General features: G+C 42.1%; 1 protein-coding gene across 6 annotated transcripts in view; it reads right to left on the bottom strand.

Moving 5' to 3' along the window:
• LOC122550126 (5'-AMP-activated protein kinase subunit gamma-2-like) overlaps positions 1-18,312 on the bottom strand; it is a 461,224-nt gene that overhangs the window by 6,879 nt on the left and 436,033 nt on the right. For 5 of the 6 annotated variants that reach the window (XM_043690750.1, XM_043690748.1, XM_043690754.1 and 2 more), the window contains 5 exons: positions 15,229-15,355; positions 13,131-13,296; positions 9,585-9,622; positions 9,035-9,181; positions 2,912-3,005 (listed from right to left, as the gene is read on the bottom strand). In XM_043690750.1, coding sequence (XP_043546685.1) covers positions 2,912-3,005; positions 9,035-9,181; positions 9,585-9,622; positions 13,131-13,296; positions 15,229-15,355 — 572 coding nt within the window. Of the gene's footprint in view, positions 1-2,845; positions 3,006-9,034; positions 9,182-9,584; positions 9,623-13,130; positions 13,297-15,228; positions 15,356-18,312 lie in introns of all 6 variants that reach the window. The other variant, XM_043690749.1, reaches the window with a different exon arrangement.

The raw sequence follows: 18,312 nt of genomic DNA, 5'->3' as shown, positions 1-18,312 counted from the left end.
GTGGTCTTCTCTACATCAGGGAGACCAAATGTAAACTCAGGGCACGGTTTGCCGAGTGTCTCAGCTGGACCCACAGGGGCTGACCGGACCTCCTATTCACCGCCCATTTCAATTCCCCTTCCTACTCCCTTTCCAACATGACCACCCTAGGCCTCCTCCTTTGTCTCAATGAGCCACAGCGCAAATTGGAGGAACAACACCTCATATTCCGCCTGGGTAGCATACAGCCCAGAGAACTCAACATTGAGTTCTTCAATTTCAAATTACCTCCCTTCTCATTCCCCAACTCCCTACCCAGCCCCTCCCCCTCCCTTCAACTCCTCTCAGCCACCAACCAGATTCATTCTTCCCATTGACCAACCAGGTCGTACACTCTACTTGTCTTCACCTATCCCCACCTCACCACCCTGCCACCGCCATCCACCTCCAGTCCTAAAGAACGGTTACACCCAGAATGTTGACTTCTCCACCTCCTGATGCTGCCTGGCTTGCTGTGTTCCTCCAGCCTCCTGCCTGTCCCTCCTGATGGTGTCTGGCTTGCTGTGTTCTTCCATCCTCCTGCCTGTCCCGCTGTGTTCCTCCAGCCTCCAGCCTGTCCCTCCTGATGCTGCCTGGCTTGCTGTGTTCCTCCAGTCTCCTGCCTGTCCCTCCTGATGCTGCCTGGCTTGCTGTGTTCCTCCAGCCTCCTGCCTGTCTCTTTGGACTCGAGCTTCTGCAGTTTTTTTTCTCTCACCTTTAAGTGGCATTTACTGAAACACATTCTATCTTTCAAATTTTGATATCGACAAGAATAAAAATCTGCTGTCCTGTCACCTCAATGCTCTTGACCATATGTCTACAGACACCAGTGTTCAAACACTAACAGTGCAAGCCAGGCTATGGGTTGTGAATGGGTTCCTTTCTGGAGTCTGTTTGCAAGTTGATTTGTCTGCAGGATAATATAAAGCAGCTGTTCATAAGTGCAGGAAATGTTCTTATGTTAGGTTTTTAAAATTATACCTCTGTATGGGATAGCGTTTGTAAGCATTATCATTCGTATGTCAGATGTTCATAAATTGGGAATCCCCACCTCCATAAACTGGGTTTTCCACACTGCAGTCACAGACTGCTGAACTGAAGCTAGACTTTCAAAAAATTGCTCAAGGGTTATACTTGTATTTGATTAATGACAAAATGCTTGTACTGATAATACAACAGAGGGCAGTCTTACTCACTGATATCAGAAAGAGCAAAAGAAAATATCACAGTCTTGAGTTCCCTCTCTCTGATTTTCATTGAAAGGAAACTAAAGTCATTGAGGGATTCACAAAGGGGAGGCAAGGCTGCAATCTAAACACAAATAAGGCATTTGGGTGCAAACAGCTTTTACTGGTCATGCTTTTCGTCAGCGTGAATTGTAGTATTAAATCGGAATTGCCCCTCTATTTAGACACATGCAGTGTACTTGTGCTTCCATCCTGATTCCATGCAAGCGATTATCTCATCACATTTAGTGCCAGTGAAATGTGTTTGTTAGACAAAGTACTTTTAAATTAGTAAGGAAATTCATGGCCATAGCAATGATATATTCGTCAGATTCAAAATATGTGGATGATAAATGTGCCCAAATCAGCAGCTTCCTTATGTTTTTACTGAATATCAACATAGAATTGGAATTTGCTTCACTCTAGTCACTTTTTAGCTCCTACAAACTGCAGCACGTCTCCAGAGCTCCACTGTGCCTTCTGAACCCTGAGTTTACTATATCTCACACATCCTGGACTGGGATCATGTCTTTTTATCACCATAACACACAAGCTTTGTGCCAAATATCCCAAAATTGAAATCCTATTTGATAATTTGTTTCTGACAGTCTGTTTGCTTCATCCATTCAAGAATGACAGGGTGATCTTTTTACTTATACCCACACCTGCCTGTCCCCATCAAACTCCATCAGCCTCCTGAACCCTAGTAAAACAAGTGTCTTGTTCATGATTTTTGAGAAGATTTGTAGCTCAGGATGATGATAAGTATGTAAGTTAGCTCGCTGAGCTGGAAGATTTGTTTTCAGACATTTTGTCACCATGACTAGGTAACAACAGTGAGAGTTACCGGTGAAGCGCTGGTGGTATGCCCAGCCTCTCTATTTATAGGTGTTGGTTTCTTAAGGTGGGTGATGTCATTTCCGGTTCTCTTTTTTTATCCAAGGGAAGGTAGATAGGATCTAAATCAATAAGTTTCTGGTCTTCACCTTCAAGTTCTCTGATGGGATCATCATTTCCAGACTCCATTCAGGTTTCTGTTCTAACCTCTGCCAAAGGTCCATTTCTCACGACCTTATTCCCATCTGCTGGAGCTCCCTCTTTCACTAACTTCACCCTATTACCAACCCCCTGCCTTTAAAAATGTCTGACTGTGCTTTTACTCGTTTCTGATCCTTTGGCTCTGGCAAACAGCGCCCAAATACTCTGTAACTACCTGCCTTAAGTAAATACTTGAGCGAATGATAGAAAAATGTAAGTTTTTTTGAATCACTAACATGATAATAAATGCAGTAGAATTCCATGCTGTCTGTGATCAGAGACCATATACCCAAATACAACTTTGGAACTCATGGCCTGGGGGGGCATTGCCCATTCTGAAGCACAGCAAGCACCGTTACTGAACACACTTGTTTCAGTTACCCATTCAAAATTCTCAGTATACTGTCGGCAAAATAAAATTGTACAGCCTCAAAAGCACCTGCATATTCAGCCATACTGACCATGCCAAAAGCTGTTTAGACAAATCAGCAGATAGCAAAGGGGATTCCAGCAGCCAATGCTCTTCATCAAGCTGAGCGGGTACATGCCCTGGTGTACCCTACCTGAGTGCCTAGAGGAAGGGGTCAGAGGTCAGAGTCCAGGAGGTTAGGAATATTGTGCATCTATACCTGCTGGGGTGAGAACAAGAGCCTGCAGAATGTCGGACAATGACACGATTCCCACAATACTTTCCTTTTCATCAACTACTACGAGCCGATGAACCTAAAAGACAAAAGAAAATCACATGTTAAAACCCAAATCCAAGCAACTGCAACGATGAAGCAACAGCCAAGACTTCCCATGGCAACAACAAACACTGGGTCTTCAGGAGAAGCTCAAATTCAAATTAAAAATCAAGTCAAAAAGTCTTACAACATTTCATATTTTCCATGAAATGATCAAAATAATTCTTATTCTAATTCACCAAGTCAAGCACAAGAGAATCAGAAGAATTTAATGGACTCCAAATGTTTAGAGTTGAGGACATTTAAAAGAAATAAACGCAACATCTAGCAACTCTCACAAATACCCGACTATTACTGACACATCTTGGCTGTTAACAATTAATTTCTTCCTTCGTGCATGTAGCCCTTATTTGGTTATGAAACACACTGCAGATAGTTATCTGGTTTATGCAGAAGACAAGTCAGACATCTGTACAGCTATCAAATTTAAACATCAGCCAGTCTGGCACTTAAAACCTACAGCCACTGCAGTGAGATAGAAGGGAAATAATATCTTAATTGGTATGTTAACAAAGTTATTTACCACTCAGGTGTAAAGCACAAGAAAAATATTTGCTTTGCAAAAACTTGCGTGGCAATGTCTAAGATTTTGAACTATTTTGTTAGCAACTAAAATCACAATCAGATCAAATTTAGAATAGTTAGAGGAACAAAAAAATGAAGCTGATATGAGGAAATGCACAACCAAAATGTTTACCATGAACTCTAAAGACCTGGAAAGACTTGGGCACATTTTTGACCTTGGTTATACCAGAGTTGAAGCACTATGTCCTAGAGTTCTTGTCTCCATATTAGAAACAGGATATGGAAGCATTGCAGCAGATGCTAAAACCTTTTCTAGAATGGAGAAGTTAAGTCTATAATGAAAAATCATGAATAGACTGGGGCTCGTTTGTGAAACAAAGGCTATTGGGTGACCTTACAGAGGTGCTGCGATTGAGAAAGAGTTTGATTGAGTGGAAATTGAAAGAGGTTTCCATGTACACAGGCAACCATACTAGGTGCTAAAACCAAAACTTGGGGTCAGGCATCACTCAGAAATCTAATGGGGAACAAAGGAGAAACTGCTTCATCCAGAATAAAAATATAGAACTGGCTACCACAAAAACAAATTAAATTTATATACAATGCCTTTAACATAAAATGCCTTGGGACATCTTACATCAGGAATATAAATTATGAAACCGAATCACGAAGAAACATTAGGTCAGATGACCAAAAGCTTAGACAATATGATCAGTTTTAAAGATTATCTCAAAAAGTGGTGGAGGGGTAGGAAGTTTAAGGAGGCAATTCCAGAGCTTAGGGCCTAGGCAACTGAAGGCCTAGCTATTAGATGAACAGCAATTAAAATCAGACATGATCAAGAGGCTGGAATTAGAGGGGCACAGATATCTTAGAACTGGATGAGATTGTAGAGATATGAAGGGGACACAGAATAGTTGATGCAATTGGCATCAGGATTATTGAGGTGGTGACACAGGGGGAAGGTCACTGGACTAGTAACCCAGAATCCCATATGCAGGTTCATAGCTCCTTGAAAGTGGAGTCGCAGGTAGATAGGAGAGTGAAGGCGGTGTTTGGTATGCTTTCCTTTATTGGTCAGAGTATTGAGTACAGGAGTTGGGAGGACATGTTGCGGCTGCACAGGACATTGGTTAGGCCACTGTTGGAATATTGCGTGCAATTCTGGTCTCTGGTCAGGGAGTCCAGAACTAGTGGGCATAGGTTTAGGGTGAGAGGGGAAAGATATAAAAGAGACCTAAGGGGCAACTTTTCACGCAGAGGGTGGTACGTGTATGGAATGAGCTGCCAAAGGATGTGGTGGAGTCTGGTACAATTGCAACATTTAAGAGGCATTTGGATGGGTATATAAATAAGGAGGGTTTGGAAGGATATGGTGTGGGTGCTGGCAGGTGGAACTAGATTGGGTTGGGATATGTGGTCGGCCTGGACGGGTTGGACCGAAGGGTCTGTTTCCATGCTGTACATCTCTATGACTCTAGTGTTCTGCAGAATCAAATCTTGCCAAGGCAGATGGTGAAATCTGTATTTAATAGAATCTGGAATTAAAATGCTAGCCATTGGTGACCATGTAATCATTACTGATTGACATAAAAACCTTTCTGGTTCACTAGTGTTCCTTTGGGAAGGAAATCTGCCAAACTATCCAATCTGGCCTTTATGCAACTCCAGACAGAGCAATGTCCTCAAGTGTCTTCTGAAATGGCCTAGCAAGGCACTCAATTCTAACAAACTACTACAAAGTCTAAACAAAGGAATGAAATTGAATGGACCACCACGGACCATCAAAGCAAGCATGAGAAATGACAACAGCAAACACAGCCTAAGTAACCTTACTCCTTCCCAATACCACGGTTCGTGCCAAAACTGGGAGGACTGTCACACAGACTCCTGAAGTGACAACCTGACAGTCATATTTACAGAATCATACTTTACAACGTCCCAGATACTACCATCATCGTCCTTGGGTATGTCACTCCAGCAGCACATGACAGTACAGTGCTGTACAGTCAGAAAGAAGTTGTCCTGAGCATCAACTCTATAAATCTCTGGAAACCATGAAATTCCATGACATCAAGAAACCTCCTGTTGACTACCACCTACTCAGCTGATGAATCAGTACTCCTTTATGTTGAACACTACTTGGAGCAAGCACAGTGTGGCAAAGGAGCAGAATGTACTCAAGGTGAGGGACATAAATGTCCATCATTAAGAGTGGCTCAGAATTGACCAAGTCCTAATAGACAGTCTTTTGAGGACTCTGTGGCAGGGAGGGAAGGAGGAAACAATCTGGCTGCTGAAAATGCAGTGACAGTAATGGTAGGAGTGACGGACACACCTTCATGCTGGAGACAAAGTCATGTCTTTACACAGAGGATGCCCTCCACAATATTGTGACACCATTAAAGTGATAGATGGGAATGTTGTTAAACAGAATAGCAACTCAAAACTGGGCTCTGGTGCTGTGGGACATCAATAGCAGAATGATAATCAAAAATAATGGACAACTTCATGGCCTAGCATAGCCACCATTCTATCAATCCTGTAATCAATCCTGGTTCAGTGGAGCAGTGCATGCCAGGAGCAGCAGCAGGCAGCTAAATATGAGGTGTTAATGTGATGAAGCTACAACACAGGAGTAACTACACAGCTAACTGCAGAAGCAGCAAGAAGTTGATAAGTCTGTGTGATTGCACAAAACCAGTGGATTAGATCAAAGCTCTGCAGTTCTATCATATCCAGTTGGGGATGGTGGTGGACAATAACAGCAATAGGAGGTGAAAGCTCCATAAAATATCCCTATCCTCAAACATGGGGAGACTCCCAGAACATGAGTGCAGAAGGTAAGACTGAAATATTTATCTTGGCCATTTCAGAGGAACAAAGGGATTTTGGGATGCTGTCCACAGATGTTGTTTGGGATACAGCACTTGACTATGAAGGGAGGCTGGATAAGCTCAGGTTAGATCAGAGAAAGCTGAGGCAGGGACCTGATTGAGGTGGATAAGGTTATGGGGGGCATGGACAGGTCAGATAGAAAGCAGCTCTCCCATTTAGTTCAACAGTCAATAATGAGGACGTATAATTTTAAGGTGAAGGGCAGGAGGTTTAGAGGGGATTTGAAGTAATTTTTTTTTAAACCACCCAGAGAGTGTGGCAATCTGAATGTGCTGTCTGGAAGGTTTGGTACGTACACGGATGAGCATTTTAAATGTCACAACTTCCAAGGCAATGGGCCACATGCTAAAAATTTGAGACCAGCGTGGATGTTTTTTTGTTGGTGGAGATTTGATGGGCTGAAGAGCCTCTTCTATACAGATCTTAATCTTCAGTCAGTTCAACTCATTCCACATAATATTATGAACTGGCTGGGGCACTGGCTTTTGTAAAGGCTATGAGCCCCAATAACATTCCAGCAATAGTACTGAAGATTTGCTCCAGAACCAGCCTTACCCCCAGCCAAGCTGCTTCTGTATAGCTGCGACACTGGCATCTACCAAACAACGTGGAAAATTGTCCAGGTATGTCCTGTCTACAGCTAACCTGGTCAACTATCACCCAATCAACCAACCTGCTCTTGCTCATCAATAAAGTGACGGAATGGATGCTATCAAGGAATAAACTGCTCACTGATGGTCAGGTTAGGTTCTGCCAGGACCACTCAGTTCCAGATGTCATTACAGCCTTGATGTAAATATAGACTGGAGAGCTGAACTCCAGCTGTGGAATTAGTGACTGTTCTTCGTAGTGAGGCCATACTTGCTTAAGTATGGCATTAAGGAGCTTTAGCAAAACTGGAGTCAACAGCAATTGGGAGAACTCCCCAGTGGTTGGAATGATATCCAGCAAAGAGGAAGATGATACTGGTTATTGGAGGTCAATCAATTCAGCCCCAGGGCATTTCTACAGGAGTTCCTTAGGGTAGTGTTTGAGGCCCAATAATCTTCAGCTGCTTCATCAAAGACATTCCTTCCATCATAAAGTCAGAAGTTAGGATATTCATTGATGACCGTACAATGTTCATAACCATTCATGAGTCCTCAGATACTGAAACAGACTGTGCCCACATACAGCAAGATCTGGATAACATTCAAGGCTGAAATACGTAAGGAGTAAAATTTGCACTACACAAGTGCCAGGACATTACCATCTTCAACAACAGGGAATCTACCAATCACCTCTTGAATTCCCTCCAACATCTTGGGGGTTATCATTGGCCAGAAACTGAACTGGGCGGAGGTGGATTCTGCAGATGCTAGAGCACAGGTCAGGCATTATCCGAGGAGCAGGAAAATCAATGTTTCAGGCAAAAGTCCTTCATTAGGAGTCCCGAAACGTCAATTTTCCTGCTCCTTGGATGCTGCCGGACCTGCTGTGATTTTCCAGCATCACTCTAATCTCCAGCATCTGCAGTAACCACCTCTGCCCAGTTCAGTATCTGGTCAATGATAAACCCAAAGACGCTGGTTTTATAGAACATCAATGCCTTAGAATGTCAAGAGATGATGGTTAGATTCCCTGTTGTGGGCTTTTGCCCGAAACGTCGATTTTCCTGCTCCTCTGATGCTGCCTTACCTGCTGTCCTTTTCCAGTACTCTAACCCAGAAACTGAACTGGATTAGTCACCTATACGAGCGTAAGTAACAGGCTTGAGGCTCAGGGTTTTGAGGACAATAGTTCACATTCTGTCTCCTCAAAGCCTGTACACGATCCACAAAGTTCAAATCAACTGGATGGGTGCAGCTCCAACAGCTCTCAAGAAGCTCATCCAGAAAGGATAAAGCAGCCTCTTGATCTGCACCCCATCCACCATGACCAGCATTCACTCCCTTCACAACAAATGTATTGCGGTAGCCATGTGCCATCTACAAGGTACACTGCCATTACTCACCCAGACTCCTTCAAAAGCACTTTCCAATCCAACTAGCCCTACCACTTAGAGGGTCAAGAACATCAGATCCTGATCCCATGTTTTAAGCAGATTATCCATATCTTTCAAAAGCACTTTCCAATCTAACTAGCCCTACCACTTAGAGGGTCAAGAACATCAGATGCATCGCAACACTACCACATGCAAATTCCCCTCCAAGCTACACAATATTTTTACATGGAAGTATATTGCCATTCCTTCATTGTCACCAGGTCAAAATTGTAGAATTCTCTTTCTAACATTGCTGTTGCACCTACATCTAAAGAATTGCCACGGTTCAAGGAGGCACTTCACCACCATCTTCTCCATGGAAATCATTGGGAATGCATGCTGACCTAGCCAATAATGCCCATATTGAATAAACAACCTTAGGAAAAGCTGGATAAACATATAGTCTCTTCCTTTTTCTCATTTATGTTAATATAGTTACATGAAGAGAGGTAGGGGACAGCTCCTGTGGAACATAAACACTAGTACAGACCTCTTGAGCCAAATGGCTTCTTCATGCTCTTTACATACTAGGCAAAGATCAGTCTAAAATGTGCCCCTACCTCAGCTTTGACTATTCTGTCCACTGTTGTCTCCAGTGCTTCCATTCTGTGACACTTCACGACCCCTTCAAAATACTGCGAGCGGTGTTGCAGTGCCTGGGTTACAGTGATATCCAGATTATTGTATGTCTTCTCAGCAGCAAGATTCTGAGCAAGGAAAATGAACTTGGTTTAACATGAAACGTTCAAATTCTTTAAGGTTTGAGAGAAAATGTGTGAAAGTTCATGTGATTTAAGTACAATCAATTAATTGTTTTCATTTTCATAATTTGCTTAAAAATCCAAACAGAAATTGAGTGACATCAACTGCAAGTAACAATTCAACAGTTCAACACAATGTTAGTCGTCAACAAATTAGGTTCTGGTCAAATCCGGTTGGTAATGCAGCCTGCAATCTTTTAAAACATCAGAAATGTATCCACAAAATCGGGTGTCAAAAAAGTTAACAACGAAAGAGCTAATTATATTCAGAATGGCGGCAAAATTTATAGCTGTTATAGAAGGCATATGATAAAGAAATTCATGCATTGTAAGTGAAAACTGTACTTACTATAACATCAAATTTGGAATAAATATCTACAACCTTTCCTGTAAAAGAAAAATAAATTAACTCAGATGATTGACTGGGATATAACATTTTATTGACCTCTCCGCCTCCACCCTACTCCGACCTATCACCCTCACCTTGACCTCTTTCCACCTATCACATTTCCAACTCCCCTCCTCCAAGTCCCTCCTCCCTACCTTTTATCTTCTCCTGCTGAACACTCTCTGCTCATTCCTGAAGAAGGGCCTGTGCCCGAAACGTCGAATCTCCTGTTCCCTGGATGCTGCCTGACCTGCTGTGCTGTTCCAGCAATAAAGTTTCAACTTTGATCTCCAGCATCTGCAGACCTCACTTTCTCCTATAACATTTTATGTTGTAAGAATGCAGTTCCACTGCCCTTTACTGGATCAATGAACCAATCGTCCCAGCACCAAGATATTTCTGTTGTTCAAATAAATTACATTATGCATTTGAAACAAATTATCTTAATAACGATTGAACACAAGCAAATGCCACTTGATAATAATTTTGCTCGACCTTTGACAGGCAATAAAGCTTGAAATCAATTGCCTTGACTGTTTGTATTTCTGGCACTGATTAGATCTACTTAGAGATGCTTGCATCTTTTTCAAAAAAACTGTCGAGATACCTGTAGCTCGCTCTTAAATCGCTTAGTTTTCACAACTCACATCAGGTTATTCAACTGAATAAATCAGCTAAATATCTTATTGTAATCATATTATGAGTGGTAAGAGTCCTTGATCTGTTTCAAAAGATTGTAGTAGATATGTAGAACAAATGGCTGATGGAGAGCTGATGTCAGGTGAAAGATATAGGTGCTTGTAAACATGAAGTATTAGGAACAAATGCCACAAATTGTACTACAGCAGCTACTTAAAATCAATTCACTTTTGAAGATCAAAAAGTGCCAATCTTGTGCTAATCTGATGATCAACTCATTTTGACGTTGTATTGAACACCAACAATTATTGAAATTTCGCCCATCACAAGGTTTTTTTCTGACACAAAAGGAAAGCTTTTAAATAAAATTGATGCAGGTGTTGCTTGCAGGATTAGATTTTATTGCCACCTCTAATTGCCCAGAGGACAGTTTACAGTCAGTCAATCACATTGCTGTGAATCTGCAGAAATATGTAGGCCAGACAAAGGAAAGATGGCAGATTTCCTTCCCTGAAGGATATTAGTGAACAAGGTAGAGCCCAGATGGACTTTTTCTTTTTCAAAAAAAAATCAATCAATAGTGGTTGTGTAATTGTCAGGTTCCAGAATTTTACTGAATGCAAATTTCACCATCTGTCATGGTGGTATTTCAACCATTAAAACCAAAACAGTAACCTGGGGTTCTGGATTACCATTATACCACCATCTCGAGGCAGCACAGTAGATCAGAGGTTAGCACTGCTGCCTCACATCCCAAGGGACCTAGGTTCAATTCCAGTCTCGAGTAATTGTGTGATGAATTTGCACATTCTCCCTGTGCCTGTGTGGGTTTCCTCTGGATACACCGGTTTCCTCCCATAATCCAAAGATGTGCAGGTTAGATAGACTAGCCATGCTAAATTACCAGTAGTGTCCAGGGATATTCAGGCTAGGTGGGTTAGCCGTAGACCATGCAGGGTTACAGGGATAGGGTCATCTGGTTGGGATGCTCTTCACAGTGTTGGTGTAAACTCGATGGACTGAATGGCCTGCTTCCACATTGTAGGGATTCTATGATTTCCCCTGATATACTTAAGCAGAATTATCTTCAAACTTTGCCTAGACTGGCATCTGTTAATCTTTTCCTGGATGCCTACCTTAGCACGTTCATGAAAGAAAAGAGCAGTCTTAAGTAACATATTTAATTCTGGTGCAAGAAACAGGTGATACATTTGAATCGGTGCAATAATGGAACAGCAAGGACCTCTGAAGTTTAATCCAAACATTGCAAGCTGAAGTGCATTCTGTCAGATTCAACACAGCATATAGTCCCAAGTGTTTCTTGCTGAAGACAGCGTAGAGAGTCAGTTTGACCATAAAAGCTTAGCAAATAAAATCCGCATTTAGTGGAGAACTAGTGCTCAGCCTGCCAACCCACCTTCGACAGCATCTCCCAAACAGGGGATCCCTACCATCCAAATGAGCAAGCAACAATGGAATATCACGATGTACAAGCCCCTCTTCAAGCAGGCACATCATCACTGAATCAAAATCCTTGAACTCACTCTGAGGGCACCATCACATTCTCAAGGCAGAGTTGGGGATTGCCATAATGCCACTTTGTGTGTGATGGTCACATCACACGAAATAAAAACAAGTAAGTATGAGAAGGTCTTGAGTTCAATTCCTGGTCCTTGTTTGGATACTATAAAGGGGTTTCAGGTATTTCAGCAAGAATCAATCAGGAGTCCTGGTCCAGATTACCATCCAGTAGCTGGAAACTGTCCATGTGTAAGAGCTGGTCAGCCTTGATTCCTAACTGGTCATTGTTAACATTGACTGTCTATACCTGTCTGACCAATTTTCATTTATCTGAAATACTGGAGGGTTGAACCTAAAGAGATCCTAATGAAATTAGGCAAATTGATCACCTGTGAATGCATTGTAGCCAAATCTAAACTTATCCTCATTCAATATGCACACACTTCTCATCAATATTGCGTGCAATTCTGGTCTCCCTCCTATCAGACGGATGTTGTGAAACTTGAAAGGGTTCAGAAAAGATTTACAAGGATGTTAATAGGGTTGGAGGATTTGAGCTACAGGGAGAGGCTGCTTTCCGTGGAGCATCCAAAGCTGAGGGGTGACCTCACAGAGGTTTATAAAATCATGAGGGGCATGGATAGAGTAAATAGACAAGGTAAGGTCTTTTCTCTGGGGTGGGGGAGTCCAGAACTAGAAGGCATAGGTTTAGGGTGCTAGATGAAAGATATAAAAGAGACCTAAGGGGCAACTTTTTCACGCAGAAGGTGGTGCGTGTATGGAAGTGGTGGAGGCTGGTACAATTGCAACATTTAAAAGTCATCTGGATGGGTATATGAATCAGAAGGGTTTGGAGGGATATGGGCCAAGTGCTGGCAAATGGGGCTAGATTAAGTTGGGATATCTGGTCGGCATGGACGAGTTGGGCCGAAGGATCTGTTTCCGTGCTTTACATCTCTATGACTCTAAGTGAACTTTGAATTACTTTTGAAAAGCTGCAAATATGAACAACAGGGATGCATTACTTGCAATGCAGCACAAAATGGTGGCTTTTACAAATAACACACAACACCAAACAAGGTATTGTTCAAGTAGCATTGGGTAATGAATAACTTAAAAACAGCATATATTTCAAATTTAAAAATCATACAAAGGAGCAACAGAAAACAAAACTAGTATCTGTAAAGAGAAAAATGAATTAACTTTTTATGTGCAATCATTCATCAGAACTCAGTACATCGTCTTGCTCAAAGTCATGGACAGCAACGTAGGCTGCTTTTGTTTATTTTTAAATCATTGACAACACTACATGTCTGAATAAGTCATACACACAGGAGTTGTACAAACCTGACTCATCCACGACCGGCAAGGCAGAAACCCTTCTTTCCACAAATATACTCAGCGCTTTAATAATTGGAGTGTTTGGATGAATAAAGGCAATATTAAGGTATGTTCCTATCCCTAGTTCCTCCAGTGTTTTCTTCATAAAGGCGGGCTTTGGCATCTCAGAGACCTGTTGGATCCCAAAAGGAAAAGTATTTACTACAAATTGGACAATATTTAACTGGATAATTGAGGGTGTGCAAAGTATTAGGCTGACAACTAACTTAGGATCATCAGTCGGGCTGGCAGTGTGACCCACTTGCATGTACTGGAAGCTACCTAACTATAAGAGACAGGGCCTGGTTCCTTGCAGTCAGAAATAACATGTACACAGACTGCACCTGCTCCATCTCAACAAAATAACTGTCTTGCTTTGTTGCCTTAATTCTGAGGACAATACCTTGATCAATCAGTCAACCTTTCTGGTTTAAAATTTAAATAAGACTTGGTATTTAACTGTCAGTCATTGTAAACTGGTGCATCCTTTGTGGCAATGCCTCTAGCAGTCTACTTGCCAACTATTCAGCATTCTCCTCTCATAAGTGGAGAAACTGTACATATATTCAATGTACTCGAACGCTCTACTACCAAACACCTATTCATAGATTTGTTTCTAGTTACTTAAGTACACCACCCTCAGCATTTTCACAGCTGGACTAGTGCAGATAGGGATCCCATACAAGCTGCAGAAAGAGACAATCCTTACTTTCTTTTAGGTCACACACAACGTATTAGAACAAAGATGAGCAAGTCAATTTCTGAACTTGTGTGTTTGCCTTTTGCATACTCTTCAATATAATCAATGGCAATCTTATTTCAGAAACTTACATTTACTGCAGGAAGCTTAAATCGTGTAGGCACTAACATCTTCTCAATGGTAACTAGTACTTAACGACAAATGTGATCCTTGCTTATGACATACACAGCCTGAGAAAGATGGAATTTAAAAAACACATGCATCTGATTACTAAGTCAGGATGCTGTGTAACGCCCAAGGGAACTTGTAGGTAGTGGTGCCTCTGGTTGAAGTTAGGTGCAAATGGCTCAGTTTTGTTTTTTTGGACTAATGGTCTCACATTGTTGAGGATGTGGAAATTGGTGAAGCTCTTCCTCCAGTGAGTTTTAGTTGTCCACCACTATCATAACTGGATGTGGCAGACAGTGGAACTTAGATATGATCCATTGCCCGTGGGAACACTGATCCCCATCTACTGCTGCTGCTACCACTATTTGACATGCAAGCAGTCTAGTGTTGACACTTCATTTATAATTAAGTCTGGTGCTGCTCCTGGCATGCCCTCCTGTACTCTGCATTGCATACTTTATGAAGTCATGAGTATTACACCAAAGCCTAAGAAAAGGGGATTCATCATCAGGGAACTAGCACAACTGAACACAGTTTCATTTTTAATTAAATGCAATGCAAGCATCCACCAGAGTGGAACAGTAAGTTGCCAGAGCCTACAATTCGAGATGAACAGATTGATCTTAACAGGTTTGTCAAAAGAACTGTTGAAAAATTATGTGAAATGGCCCGTCAAACGTCCACTCGGGTGTTTGATCAGATGTGGGGAAAAGCTGAAAATTACTACTTTGCTTGTTGTGGAGAGAGTTTGAAAGTTACTAACTTTGTTGCAAAACACACAAAAACAAAATCACCTGGAAATAATAATGCATCAGGTTCCAATCACATTGGACCTCAAATTCTGCCAGACAGAAATATTAGGGCCTTTTCAGAGTGTCAGACTGCCTTTTGTTGAAGATCAGACACAAGAACACACCAACACTTAAGACCTGAAGTCTGCTCTTAATACTTACCAAACCTGGGCCGCCAACTAGAAACATTAAAGAATAATATTGAACAACATTGAGCCTGTTGGAAATAACTTCCTCCCCAGGTTCAAACATCTTTTGGCGGTGAGTGACTAGCAGTGAGTAAAGTTTAATTTCCCTTATTTAAAGCACCAGTGGAAGAAAAACAACCGGCGTAAGTATTTAATGAAGGAAACAGCACACAGACCCATAGCAACATCTGGTCCTACTTGAAGAAGATAATACTTACAAAAAGCTGCAGGAACTTTAGGATCCGTTTATGAGTGAGGATATAAAGTGCATTTCCACTTATGGGGTCGATGACTGGCAACCGGTGAATCTTATTCTTTATGAGTGAATACACTGCATCAAAGAGGCTGAAAGAACAAAACAAATTCAAGGTGATGGCAAGCTAACACGTTACTGAAGAAGTGTGAGCTGTGCCTCACTGGGTAGCATTCTGTCTCAGTCAGAAGCTCCATTTCAGAAAATCCAGGCTGATACTCCAGTGCAGTGTGGAGTGAGTGCTGCAGTCTAAGCAATGTCATTAAACTGAGGCTCCACGCATCCTCTGCAGCGGATGCAAAAGAACTTATGATCCTTTCTCAAAGAGGGACCAATGATCAACATGCCCTCAAACCTGTGCAGTATCGGAGAAGTTCCACGCACGCTGATTGGTGAGCTGATACATTGGCTTAATCGATCTCAGACGTCTGCACAGCAGAAACAAGATGTTGCAGGAAACATTGCCAATGATAGTTTGGTCTTCTCCAATCTGATAAGTGTTCCTCCATTTATCATAGAGATATACAGCATGGAAACAGACCCTTCGTTCCAAATCGTCCACGCCGACCAGATATCCCAACCCAATCTAGTCCCACCTGCCAGCGCCTGGCCCATATCCCTCCAAACTCTTCTTATTCATATAGCCATCCAGATGCCTTTTAAATGTTGCAAGTGTACCAGCCTCCACCACTTCCTCTAGCAGCTCATTCCATACACGTACCACCCACTGCGTGAAAAAGTTGCCCCTGAGGTCTCTTTTATATCTTTCCCCCCTCACCCTAAACCTATGCCCTCTAGTTCTGGACTCACCCATCCCAGGGAAAAACTGTGTCTATTTATCCTATCCCTGCACCTCATGATTTTACAGACCTCTGTAAGGTCACCCCTCAGCCTCCGATGCTCCAGGGGAGACAGCCCCACCCTGTTCAGCCTCTCCCTATAGCTCAAATCCTCCAACCCTGGCAACATCCCTGTAAATCTTTTCTGAACACTTTCAAGTTTCACAACATCCTTCTGATAGGAGGGAGACCAGAATTGCACGCAATATTCCAACAGTGGCCTAACCAATGTACTGTACAGCTGCAACATGACCTCCCAACTCCTGTACTCAATACTCTGACCAATAAAGGAAAGCATACCAAACGCCTTCTTCACTATCCTATCTACCTGCGACTCCACTTTCAAGGAGCTATGAACCTGCACTCCAAGGTCTCTTTGTTCAGCAGCACTCCCCAGGACCTTACCATTAGGTGTATAAGTCCTGCTAAGATTTGCTTTCCCAAAATGCAGCACCTCGCATTTATCCAAATTAAACTCCATCTGACACTTCTCAGCCCATTGGCCCACAGAGTATAAAATAATTTTTAATCATAGCCTTTTTAAAATTTAACCCTTTCTTCACAAACTAAAGTACTTCTAATTACATATCTCATTGTCTTCAGAAATTCCAGTTGAGTAAAAACAAAAGATGATGATACTTAATGATTGAAAAGTGAAGATAGACACATGCACCAACAAGCTGTAAGCAGTGTGAAAGAGTCATTGAAATACCTGCCCTAAACTCAAAACAACTGTCAGTAACTGAACAAAGTCACAACTTTTACTGATATTTGAATTAAATGATTTAGTAAGTTTAAGAATACTCATGGACAAAGATGAGGGCGGTCCTAAAGGAAGAGTGCTAAACTGGGGGAAGAGCAACTATAGCAAAATACAGCAGCCGCTAGGGGGTGTGTATGGATTGGGAGCAGCAGTTTGAAGGTAAATCCACATTTGATATGTGAGAGGCTTTTAAAGAGTGGTTGATTAGAATGCAGGACAGATATGCCCCTGTGAAAATGAGGGATAGAAACGGCAAGATTAGGGAACCATGGATAACAGGTGAAGTTCAGAGACTAGCTAAGAGGAAAAAGGAAGCGTACATAAGGTTTAGGTGATTGAAAACAGACGAAGCTTTGGAAGAATATTGGGAAAGTAGGACCTATCTGAAACGAGGACTTAAGAGGGCGAAAAAGGATCATGAAATATCTTTAGCAAACAGGGTTAAGGAAACCCCAAGGCTTTTTATGTGTTTATAAAGGGCAAGATAGTAACAAGTGAAAGGATTGGCCCACTTAAGGACAAAGGAGGAAAGTTACGCGTAGAGTCAGAGAAAATGAGTGAGATTCTGAATGAGTACTTTGCATCGGTATTCACCAAGGAAAGAGGCATAGCAGATGTTGAGGTTAGGGATAGATGTTTGATTACTCTAGGTCAAGTCAGCATAAGGAGGAAGGAAGTGTTGGGTATTCTAAAAGGTGGACAAATCCCCAGGTCCGGATGGGATCTATCCCAGATTACGGAGGGAAGCGAGAGAGAAAATAGCTAGGGCCTTATCAGATATCTTTGCAGCATTCTTGAACATGGGTGAAGTCCCGGAGGACTGGAGAATTGCTAATATTGTCCCCTTGTTAAAGGAGGGTAGCAGGGGTGATCAAGGTAATTATAGACTGGTGAGCCTCTCGTCAGTGGTAGGGATGCTGCTGAAAATGATATTGAGGGATAGGATCTATTCCCAATTGGAAGAAAATGGGCTTATCAGTGATAGGCAACATGGTTTTGTGTAGGGAAGGTCATGTCTTACCAACTTAATAGAATTCTTTGAGGAAGTGATAAGTTGATTGATGAGGGAAAGGCTGTAGATCCCATATACATGGACTTTAGTAAGGCATTCCTGAAGAAGGGCCTGTGCCCGAAACGTCGAATCTCCTGTTCCCTGGATGCTGCCTGACCTGCTGTGCTGTTCCAGCAATAAAGTTTCAAATTTGATAAGGTTCCCCATGGTAGGCTAATGGAGGTCACATGAGGTCCAGGGTGTACTAGCTAGACAGAGAACTGGTTGGGCAACAGGAGACAGTAGGAATGGAAGGGAGTTTCTCAAAATGGAGTACTGTTACCAGTGATGTTCCACAAGGATCCATGTTGGGATCACTGTTGCTTGTGATATACAACAATGATCTGGAGGAAGGTATAGGGGGTCTGATTGGCAAGTTTGCAGATGACATTAAGA

Source organism: Chiloscyllium plagiosum, chromosome 5 (assembly GCF_004010195.1).
Source record: "Chiloscyllium plagiosum isolate BGI_BamShark_2017 chromosome 5, ASM401019v2, whole genome shotgun sequence".
NCBI classification, from domain to species: Eukaryota; Metazoa; Chordata; class Chondrichthyes; order Orectolobiformes; family Hemiscylliidae; genus Chiloscyllium; species Chiloscyllium plagiosum.
This window is presented reverse-complemented; position numbering and strand designations above follow the sequence as displayed.